This window comes from Nymphalis io, chromosome 14, assembly GCF_905147045.1.
Source record: "Nymphalis io chromosome 14, ilAglIoxx1.1, whole genome shotgun sequence".
Lineage (NCBI taxonomy): Eukaryota > Metazoa > Arthropoda > Insecta > Lepidoptera > Nymphalidae > Nymphalis > Nymphalis io.
The window spans coordinates 5,956,482-5,969,053 of record NC_065901.1 but is presented as its reverse complement, the minus strand read 5'-3'; the positions used below and the strand labels follow the sequence as shown (position 1 = coordinate 5,969,053).

At 35.3% G+C, this 12,572-nt stretch overlaps 1 protein-coding gene across 1 annotated transcript in view; it reads right to left on the bottom strand.

Annotated features, from left to right (window-relative positions):
- Positions 1–12,572, bottom strand: part of LOC126773345 (RNA polymerase II elongation factor Ell) — a 46,256-nt gene that overhangs the window by 10,868 nt on the left and 22,816 nt on the right. Inside the window, exons 3-8 of the mRNA XM_050494230.1 lie at positions 5,598–5,696; positions 3,599–3,750; positions 2,880–3,374; positions 1,392–1,462; positions 1,159–1,315; positions 666–901 (exon numbers count right to left, since the gene is read on the bottom strand). Coding sequence (XP_050350187.1) covers positions 666–901; positions 1,159–1,315; positions 1,392–1,462; positions 2,880–3,374; positions 3,599–3,750; positions 5,598–5,696 — 1,210 coding nt within the window. The remainder of the gene's footprint in view (positions 1–665; positions 902–1,158; positions 1,316–1,391; positions 1,463–2,879; positions 3,375–3,598; positions 3,751–5,597; positions 5,697–12,572) is intronic.

The following is a 12,572-nucleotide window of genomic DNA, read 5'->3' as shown; positions in this document are numbered from 1 at the left end:
ACGACAAAAAACGTATCTTAAATATACAACTCATAAATTAATCAAAATGAATAATAGACGCTGTTTTAGTTTTATAATAATAGTGTGAGTGATTTATTGTGAAAGATGTCCCTATTTTACCTAACTGCGAGTAAATTCATATTTGCTAATTGCACTAACGACAAGGTTATTTATAAGTAAACGTATCTAAATTGTTCACGTATGGCGACATTGTCAATATTCCCATGTTTTAGTCTCATTTATTTAGGGTCCGTGCAGTTTATTAATTTGACGGATAGCATTTTGCAGACAGAATGCTTTTGCACAATTAGAGCACACGGTGCTATAATTGCCCGCTACTCAGGTTGTAAAATTCAACTAATTTCTAATTACGATACGTTCTCGATTCTTTTCGGATTCAACTTCGATAGAATAGGAAAAAGATTAAACGGCAGCGACTACGTTAAATTTCGATTGCGATAAACTGACAATTAGTAAATTTTTCTCCCGGTCGCTAAGGCGACCACCACGAGATCCGTCGATGGATGCGTTTAAAAAATGATTCCTAACTCGGCCCTATCCATAAATTTTGAGATGGGGAAGCACTGTCCTATTCTGCCGCAGCCACACGGCCAAGTGAAACAACAAATATTAGAGGATAAGCTGCGACGGCAGGCGGCACTCACCCGTGGTGCGGTCGTCCTCGTTGTCGGAGGCGTGGCGCTCGCCGGAGGAGGTGGTGGCGTACCCGGAGGAGGGCGGCGAGGGCCGGCGGTAGTGCGAGATGCGCTGCTTCTTGACGGCGGCGGGCGCGTCGTCCGCGCTGGCGCACGCGCGCTTGCTGGCGCCGGGCGACGCGCGCGGCGACAGCGAGTTCGCAGAGTCGCTGCTCAGCGGCGGTGTTAGATTTTGAGGTTTCCGCCTGCGGACGGCCACGAAGTATTAGAACGAGCTGAGGGGAACCGGTAAACTCGTGCTCACAATACAAGGAAACGTGTCGCTTTAAAGTCTGCCACGTGTAGTAACCACCGACTCGAACCGAAGCTGTCTGATGGTGTGCAAACCTCACCGAGGCGATCAATCCAACATATATGGACTGTTGCTTATTTAATTTTTAAATAATTTACTTGTTAAATATAATAATATTGTAAACTTGTAACGTTTCGAGCCCGACCATACCTCTTGAGCAAACGTTTTTCTTCCTCCGTGTAGAATGGCCAATCCTCGTTAACATCATTCCATACGTGCCTACGTAAGTGGTAACAATTGTCCTTGAGCGTGCCGATCTCCGGCAGGATCTTGTTCACCATACCACGTTCCTTTTCTTTGAGGCCTTCTGCAATGTAAGTCATACGTTATACGAGTTCAATATTAATACATGCACGGATTTCATTACATGAATATAAGCTTACCACTCATAAGCCTCGCATATAGTTCGGGCTTCTTGAAGGGTTTCAGTGCTAATAATTGTATAAGTCTTTCCCTGAAAAGGAAAATATGTTTCGTTAATATTCAAACCGTTGATTTATTCTATTCTAACCCCTTAAACAATTTAAGAAATAAAATTTAAAGCTTTTTAATTTTTTGATATTTCAATGGATCAGCTTGGCGTATTATAGTAGTAACAAAAAAGTTATTTAAGAGATGGCGCAACTCTATTGCTTATTTTTATACATCAGTACAAGTTTCTTTTCTAATAGATTTATTTACAAAAACGTCAAGCCGACGCTCAAAAAACGTTTACGACAAAATACGAAAAAAAAAAACTCAAAGTACAGTAAGCGCATATAATAAAAACTTGTTGTCATTTTTCAATCTTTGAAAACTTAAAGTAAATATTATTTGAAGCAAAAATATACTATGAAAACAATCGTCACTAATTGTAGCATAATTATTTTTTATCTGATAACATGAATTTATTCGGCGAATAATGAATAAAACACCGATGTATAGAAATCACGAGTTCTGAATTGCCTTGAGTTGTTTTAGCTTAATAATAATTTGTACACAACCTTGGCGGAGCATGAGTCAGCCGTCGCAAGCACTAATCGCCATGTTAAGTTAGGTTTCTATTACAAAACCAATAATAGAAAGTGAGAACTCATTCACATCATAATGTTAAAAAATATTTAAATCCAATTTATTGAATTGAATTCCTGTGTTACCTACACTTTGCTATTCATATATAGTGGTTTAAAAGTGTATATAAAACTATAAAAAAATGTTCCTTTGTATTTAGGGGCATTTATTATTATTCATTTATGTCCTTTCAATATGTTTATAAAACCACATTTCGTATAAAACAACCGCACTTTATCACTTAACGATAAAGATATTTTTTTTTATCATTAATAAATTTCAGACGTGTCTAAATAAATTTTGATCAATGTTTACATAATTTACGTAGTTGTTACAATAATTATTTCTCTCATATTATAATACGCTGTAAATATACGAATGCTTGTTGACATAGAAGCCTTTGTTGACCATTTTGGCTATTTTTAATAGGATACCCAAAAATATGTTATTAACGTTATTAATTAACTAATAATCAAACAAGTCTCAAGCAAACAACATCGGTCACCGCAAGTTCTACATATATTTTGTAAGACATTAAACAATCACTAATTAGTCAATTATGACGATAAACGTTAATATATATATATATGTATTCAAATGTTTATAAAACTGATAACTTGGAACGCGATACTTTTATTTATTACAATAATCAATATTGATTTTTTAATTTAATGTTTACACGCCCAATGTTCATTTGTTAATGATATTTTAAGAATATTTTAATGAACTATACGGACACAATGTGTTAGAATATTTGAAATGATAATCGAATTTCTGGCAAATATAACCGATATATAACAATAATATTAATTTATGCTTACTTTAATGGTCGCCTAGTAAGGTCTGGGTTGGGGGGAGGCCGTTGCTGCTGATGGGGGTGTGGTTGCGAGTGCTGCTGGGGCTGCGGGTGCGGGTGCGGATGCGCGGGCGCAGTGGGTTGCGGGCGACTCGCAGGTGGTGCGACCGGCGGCCTTTCTACACGCTCCATCCGTTCAGGTCTTTCTGACCGTTCGGGACGCTCAGCTCTTTCTGGTCGCTCGGGTCGTTCTTGCCGTTCAGGTCGCTCTGGCCGTTCGGGTCTCTCAGGCCGTTCCGGCCGCTCGGGCCGATCTTGTCTATCGGGTCTTTCCGCTCGTTCAGGCCGTTCTTGCCGCTCTGACCGTTCCGGTCGTTCCGGCCTCTCGGGCCTCTCCGGCCGTTCTGGTCTTTCGGCCCTTTCGAGCTGAGCCGCAGGCCCATTTGAGTACGTAGGATGTGTTGAGCGCACTTTAACACGTCGACCTATATCCGTTTGATTAGGCTTAATGACGCGGGTGCTGAAACGTACAATTTTGTTTTTAAAATCCATAGCAATAAAATAAGATTATTTCAAATATTACTTATATATTATTAGATTACAAATTTTAAATGCACTATATAATATAATTGCGTTTTTAGTTGTTTATTTATTGTTATTATATGAGGAAACATTTTAAATCAAAGGCTCTATTCATACTCAAATTAGACAGACTAGGTTTATTACAATGTCCAAAAGACAGACCATTTGCTCTGCTCCGCGGCGATAGTCCTGGACATCCGGTCCTTGGTCGCCTCGTACGAGTCGTCGTTGGCTTGCACTCGCATCCTCCGGGGCAGCGGCCCGCACGACTCCAGGCGCCTCGCGCCCCCACCCCTGACGCACTCGAACGAACCCTAAAAAAATACAATTTTCATTATTCAATGTTAGATCATACGGAGTCCGTAGTAACACTAATTGTTATCTAACAAGTGATAATAAAACAAGTAAACAAATTTAGTAAATTAAAATGTTATCACAAGGTTATTGTTCCCTTCTTTTGTATTCTGTTTATTTTTTACACATATTAGTTTTAAGTTTCGGTAAACTCTGGCCTAACTTGAGAGATCCAAGGCCCCTATGCACTTTGACATTTAAGACCCATCCAGAAGCGAGTAAAATTACATTACTTTTGGCTGGGCCCCTAGGCCGGAGCCTTGTAGGTCTCTGGGTATAAATCTGATCTGTACGTTTGTCATAATTTTCGATTCGTTTCTAAAGGGCACGGGATCAATTTTGATTATTTAAAACATAATGATAATGTGAGGAAGATTTATAATATGCATATAAAGACCATATAAGAAAACCAAATAAACACAAAACTAGTAATAATTAAGAACAAAATATATACAAGTCAATAATATGTTTTAAAAAAGGTAATTTTATATTAATAAATATCCTACCTAATGACTAATTTAAACGAGACATTTGATATAATTGCTTCCTACGTGCACAATCTCGTTGAAAAACTTGTTCAAAAAATATATTTCTATCACTAGGTATTAACGACGCATACTATTATTATTAACCTTGTATCGACTAATCATTATCGCGAAGACTCAGGTATTTCAACTGTAGCCTTAAATTTATACATTGAATTATATTTCAAGATGAAATAATTTAGTATTATTACTGAGTGTGATAATTCGTTGAGTCGACGTTTATCGCTCAATGTTGGTCGCTAAACAAATAAGGGAGTCAATTAAATTAGTTTGTAATCAAAATATTCAAGCGCACAGTTGTGAGGGCATACAAAAGTCTTTGTCAAATTCGTCGGTCACAACTTATGGCAGCGACCGCTCAGCGACCTACAAATAGAAACGGGCACACCTTATCGGTTTTAAGTTCTATCATTAATTGTCATAATTTGTTGAATATCAGCCGAGTGTTTGGTTGCGAGGAAAATCCTCAAGCGCGTTGGACTTTGATACAAGATTATAATGGGAAAGTAAACAATACCTTGCTTGATGTTACATTTAACGCTTGTTGAATATAAACAAATTGATAATACATGTATATAAAGTCAGCAAGAAATTGACCTTTGGTAGATAGCATCATATCAGCGACACTTGTACGGCACGAGCATTACGATTTTATTAAAAGTTACAGTATCTCAAACATTACAGATGATAAATAAATATATTGATAAAATACTAATGTATTTCAATCAGTTGAATTTTCGGGAATCATTTTATCGTGTATTATACTGTTTATATCCATAACATCCCATGGAAAAATTATAATTATTCAATCATGGCTGTTTAAAAGGGTAAGATATAAGGGAATCTTGAACGTAAATGAGAAATGTTTTTTTATCTGGTTTCATTCAACATTATTACTTTGATAAATCCAATAGATACAAGGTATATACTTTTGGGCTGTTTAGAGACCGGAAAAGAAACCAAGGCGCGATTAAACTCGATACGACGCACGTTAGAAAGTTAAGAAAAGTTTCATACAATCTCCATCATACATTCAGATTTAAGACAAATGTAATAAAACCTTGCACTAATTATTATCAAACGATAAATTAATAAAAAAAAATACACCTATGACGTTTACCTCATATCAGATATTATTCTAATTCCCGCAGATTATAATATCACGTTTCCTTTTTTAATTGAATGGTAGGTTTCTATATTTTATGGATATTTTATCTTTTACAATGGAAGGTTTATTAAATTTAGTTCGCGTTGGTTTTCACCTGTGGACCCTCCATTTCTGCATTGCTATTGATACTGAAGTGAAATGTGGATTCGCCTGATGGCCCATTGCCACTGGAAGGAGCCGGAATGGAGATTTTCTGAAAATAAATAAAAATAAACATTAAATACAAAAACTTCGCTGTTGTTGATTTTCTTAAGAAGCGTTATTTATTCGATATTTATCAACTATTGCATAAAATTATTATCGATAATTTAAAATAGAAAATTGATTAAAATTGTATATGATCGATGTCACGGGCACGAGATAATTTTGTATGATTAAACTTTTTAATTAATTCCGGAAGGTAGTTTTTGCTATACCTTTTATTCCGTTGACTTAAGTAGATTATGTTCTTAATGGATAAGCACAGGAGTGTCAATTCCGCAATATTTATCGTTAACATTATTAAATTTTCATTAAGCTAAAGAGATAAAAATAAATTATTACCTACGCTAAAACATTACTTTGGTGATTTGCGTGAGTTAGTCTACTTATCAGATGTATATATATACAATCGTCACGTATATGCAACAGCTATCTCATATTCGGGAACTTTATTGTAGTAATAAAATATGTATAATGGTGTTGATCAGAAATAGTATTTCAAAACAAAGTTTGCGACTAAAGCTTTATTTTATATTCAGTTACAATTTTTAAAAACCTTTTATCATAATCGTAGGCATTCATATCGTTTTATATCAAAAAATCGTTTTCAATTTCAAACCAGAATATACTTTTTAATTATAATTAAAACATTCAACACGTTATAAAAGCATTTACTAAATGTACATATATGCCTACTTTTATTTTAAATAACAACAATCTCAATACGTTTCTCGATTAAATAATACAATAAGCTGAAATAAACCACTAACTACAATAATAGAAGGCGGATTAAAGTCGTAGTTGTAACATAATACGCGGTGGGTAAAATTTTGCTATTAGTTTTATTCGTGGAATGTACATGCTTGTCGCGCATCGGTACTTTGGCAGCCGGCTTCTATGAATACAATCTGAATCAGTTAGTTACACGTTGAAATCATGACACGATAGTGAGCGCCGAATAATATGTCTATTGATAGATTTATTTATTTTAAATTCTCAGAGTAGCGGATGATGGTGGTTTAATTTGTATATTATATGAAAACAAAATCTAAGATTCGGTGTTGAAAGTATGTGCGTATGGCGCGGGGGCTCGCAATGAGTAACGACTTTCATCGCCTGGAATGGCAACGTCGCGGCTCCGCAAGCATACAAGCAACCACTAAGCGCAACGTACCGTTTCGCCACCAAGTAGACGCTGTACACGCGATATTTTATGAATTTATACGTGAACGTAATGTGCATTTGTAATTCAATCCTACGTATAAGCATTTTGCTCTTGATAGCTAGTTTTAACAGCAAATAGCGCGATGTTACGTTGAAAAACATATAATAATATTCTTACATTTGTGGATCGTATGAAATGAGCTTGAATTTATAAATGAAAGTGAAAATATATTTGTCAAAATGTCAATCTTATATTTGACTAAAAGTTAATGTTGCGCTTGTTTGTCGTTCTTCACACTCACAGTATATAATGACAAGGTAGAGTAGTTCAAAACGTCCGGACAAGGCACGTCACCTACATCATACATCCGTGGCCCCGAACCGCTGTAAGGTCGCGAATCGCGGCTGACGTCTGCCAACACCATCATGCCAAGCAATTAGCCCATTAAAAAATGCGTCTTGTGTCGTGATGCAGACACAAATGGAGCAATAACCCGAGAAATCCCAACGCCACTACATTAATTTTTTTTTCAGTATACTTCAGGACAAAAATAACGATAAACGATTATATTTTTTTTAAATGGGTACTGCTTAGTTATCACATACAAGTATTTATAAAATTGAAGTACTTGTTAGTAATGGTAATGGTTTAATACAATATGCTGTATCTAATATCGTATGAAAATGTATTCAACAAAAAGCTGAATACAGAGCAGTGTCGTTTGTTAGAAGTTCAGAAAGCATGTCGCGACTGATGAACCCAAGGTGAGATATACTGTACACAATTATAGAGCTGATGAGGAAAAAACCCGCTACGGGACGAGTGCGAGGGCAACGCGGGGGAGTGCGGGGCGCGGCTTTCTCTGCGGTAGCGACTTCGGCCGATATAAAGAGCGCGTTGCGATGGAATACTTTGGCATTCGGTGAACAGCCGTCTCGCCCGCTACATTTGTACGCTTCTACAGTTCAGCAATTGTTTAATTGTATTGTTTTTTTGTAACGAATTTCAAGAAGAGTTCATTAATGTTATAATATGATTAGATATTCATTTGTAGGTAATGAGTGCAATGCATCAGTTGCAGATAGTATCATGTCAAGGTTGTATAGTTTCATTGTTTGTCTTTTAACGAAGGTCGTTCGAGTCTACGCCTCGGTTGGACCGGAAAACACAAGGAAATTCATCATCCGTTTTTCAAGGCATTACTAGAATGCCGTTTGAACGATTCATTTTAAAAGTCCTGTTCAACCGGACAACGACTGAGTGACTACTTTGGTAACATACTGTTACATCATTCACTACCTGTAGATTGCGACTGTTATTGTTAATTAATGTTAAGGATTTCTTTATTGCATTCTGTCCGTCGTGCGCAGCGACCAAGGCTTTTGTTGCTTACCTAATTTCTCAGCAAGCGGTATACGGAGTTGCGAAGTGAGAGGCCGACCGAACCGGTTCGGTTCGTTCGAATAAGAGATATAAGTACAAAATATCTACGCGTTGCCTTGTTTTGCTGCTCCAAAGTTGTTTTGTTGACTAGGTATGGGTAGACAAGTACGACTATATAATATCTGTTTCAATGATTCGAAAGATTTGTTGTTATAGATTCAAAGCGACCAACCCGGACACGAAACAGCCATACGCCCCAGTCGAGCTAGTTAACGTGTTGTATCTTATTGACGTAACGCTGTGGAGGTGGTAATGGTCGTACGACAGAAATTCGACTTTATGCGCAAAGACAGAGAACATAAAATAAATTATTTTGATAGTGGCGTACGTCAGCACCGAACGATAATAAATAGTTCTCAACACGCATCGTAGCGGGAAATCCACGCAGCTGGGCTGTGATCGGCCCCACGTTAATTGCTTACCGGCTTGTTATTATCTTATTTTATGTATATATCTACATAAGCTACCAGTTGACAGTAAATATTATGAAAGTGATGTTGTTTATTGCAATACAAGTATATAAAAGACGTCCAATGAGAAAAACAAAAATGTCTGACCGATAATAATTATAAAGATATTTTACAATCTCTTTTTAAGTTAATTTTTTTATAGAAATTTACTATTTAGTTATCGTTTCCCTATTCTTCTGGATACTCCACAATGGTTAGACAGCTTTTATTTTACATAGCTAAACTCTTTCGAACTAGCAGAAACTAATAAAGAAGTATTCAATACATTAACAATGCCATTTACTCAATATAGTTTACCACAGTATTACTACAAACATTGTATTCATGAGAACACAAAATTAATTTGAATAATGCCTAAATTTATATGCTTAGTAATTACCGATCTACTTATGACTCGTTATATCGAGTTAAAAATTTAATATTTACCGAGTCAGTAACTAGCAAGAACAATCGTAAAGGGGCCGTTCTTATAAATAAACAAATGAATGTAAAACGTTAAAGTAACTGACGCTTCGATAAACAACATGTTCCGTTTGAAAAAGTCGTTACGATACAGATGTTAAAGACATCAACTACGAATTTATTAAATCAAAAATATAATTAACAGATATTACGTTCGAAAATTAGCAAATTTAGCAGAGCGTCCGCAAAAGAAATTGTTCTAACAATTACTAACGGTAGTCGTCACTTTCATCGCAGACACATTTAAAGGCAAGTGAGTGGCCAGTTATTCGTGAGGTTTCTACAATACTATTTGCATATTCACCGACTTTCTAATGGACGATGCGGCCGTCTTGTCGCAATCGTTGGCAGTGGTGAGGTAACATCAATTCATTTAATTATATGTCTAACATACGTGAAAAAATACAAAATTAAAGTCGTGGATAATGAACAATTCTAACGCCAATGTCTTTTTGCCAAGGTTTTATGTCTTGTCTGTATTTAATATTGAGACAAGTAATAATAATAATATAAAAATATATCGCGTTTAATGTATCAACGGCTTAACGACAACTATATTTAATTCGACTTTAGTTTTAACGGGCTTATAAACAACGGCATGTGCTCACGCTCATCGAACATTATAATTACCGCTGTTGCATTTTCTGCGTTGGCAAAAATACTGACAATCACTACGTAATGCTTATTAAATGCTTGAAACAATATTTTCAGTAGTATTTTCCATTGCGGTTAATGAACTATGCCTCTGTTAATTGTCTTTTATATGTTTAACTGATTAGATTATCAACGCACGCGCAGTTCACTTAAACGTGTAATGAGTTTTCATACTGACGATAACAACGGATGAAAATGTCAACATATAAGATAATTATACTCAATAATCAAACAGCAATATGGATATATTGTTATATAAAATAATGAAATTTAGAAAATATTTCTATCGACGAATCATTATTAGTAAATCTTTAAATTATTCGAGGCGGTATCGGGGCGTGTCGCGGTGCTCTTAAGGATTCATTCCAGTGCCGTTCTCCTCGCGATATCTGCTCGCGACCTTCTGATGGCGGAGGGGCGCCTCTCACCGGCGACGTGACTGCAACCACGGCCTTACGACGCGAGGTTGTATCGAAACCTCTACGTAACGAAGCTCTTTCCAACGGTTACCCAATGGCCGATAGAAGTTCCGTCGATACTTTATAATATAGCTATGTAGGTACGCTTAAATACCACTAACACTTCACGTGAACGCCTTGCGTAATAAAAATACAAGGTACAACCGTATTCTACTTCTACTTATGAAAATATAACTATAACAATATTAAATATACGTCTTATAAATTATATAAACTTAAATTAGCTACTGCTAAATTTGAATAGATATTATTTACTTCTATTGTTTCATTCTTATTTGCGTGTAATTAGCGATCTTATAACAAAGGTATAGTAAGTTTACCAGTTCATGTAATTCAGAACAATATATTTTATAAGCGAGATTCAAAAACAATGGTTTAGTAAAAGGCAAGTGTGTTATTCTCACTAGTCGACCGACATCGTTGTGCAGTCATTGAAAGAACTTTTACTTAAATTAAAATCAAACTAACATTGACATCATGCTTGATCTTAACAGCAAAGTTACAATTATATTTAATCAAATATATAAAATAATTATAATTATAGTTATGTAAACGTTAAACGTTGACGCGGCTAAAATCATTGATATTATTGTAGCGATTGTAGTGATGGTGAAAGGGACTAGCGAGATTTGTATTACTCATTAAAACATTTAGGCGCTGTTATTACGCAATTTTGTTTCGTAAGAATTTAATATGATATATAAAAAAAAATTTTTTTAGAGATCCGTACACGACCTTTCAATACAATTATACATATAAATATACATTATGACACATTCTAAATAGAAACGACGTAAAAATATTCAATTCAAACTTTTTTAAATGTCAATAAATTTAATGAGGGAAAGAGATGCAAACAATTATATACACGGTTTTATTTTCTGAAATTATTCGTTCAATATTAGTTTAAGTATGATATTACTAATAAATTGGCTTGAATTATGAACACAACCTCATAGAAAAAGCCGTACAAGTGTTTTCACAAATAGCTCTGTTTTATGTTAACTGAATAAACACGGATCTCAACCCTTTGCGTGGTCTGATTAAAAGTAAATTAAATACAGCGACTGGATAAAGTACATATAGTAAATAGTAATGCTGCACAAAACGTACTTACTACACGATGTGTACACAATGTCGCAAGTATTTAGATCAAGGTGCAAAACACGCGTTCGAGAGTCGAAATTGGATCCGAGATTTTTTTGTAGAAGATGAAGCTATTATTTTTTTTTTTTTAATATTATTTTAAAGTATTGAACAAATGCAAATATTAAAGTATTTTTAAAGAAAAAATTACATCAATTTTTGTTTTCGATGGAGCCGATTTTTAAAATAAGAAACCTAAAGTGTTGATAAGAGTAAACGAAACATTGGACGTTATCTATATTTACTTGACGAATATTTGAATATGAGATAACGATTAATTCGAATTCATTCTAGAGATGGGTGTGGAATTTGGATCTTGAACAATCCAGTCGGCAGACGCGGCGCCGACGCGGCGTGACGAGGACCACACCCCCACATAGGAAGCTAAATACTCCTCTATAGTTATTTTTATACATCATGCTCATGGTATAAATACTATTTGTACTATAATATGTCATGCGTACGACCATTTCGTAAATATCCGATTACAAGTAGCGCCTAATTTTTTTCTCAACCATAGTTTACTGAAATAAATTTTTGCGTTGCCAATTTTCACACCAGAGCGAGCGGATTGTTTCTCGCGATTACATAAGAATATGAAAATAGATACCAAATTGTGCTAATTCTTAGTGACTTTTACGTGAAACTAGTTTTTTTTTTCGTATAAAATATTTAAAAGTTAAATGTACATAGAAGATAAATATATAAAAAAACATAATGTAATAAAAGACGAGACTTCATCATAACGATTAAGCAACATTCTGTAGTCGAATGAAAAATAAATTACTCGTATTGTATTCGTGCTTGGTAACAATATCAGTGCTACGTGTCGAAGTTGGTAAATATATCCATATGTCAGCGATAGCTGAACGACATTTGACTGGGCGAAGACAAATAACGGCAGCGAATACACACAATAAAGCACACAAATTGACTGCGAACCGCCGAATGGTTGAGTACAGTATAGCAATAGGTGCGCCGTATTGTTGATCAAAAGCGGATACCCTCACAAATTGTACCTATCTAATATCCAGAATGACATTATAATA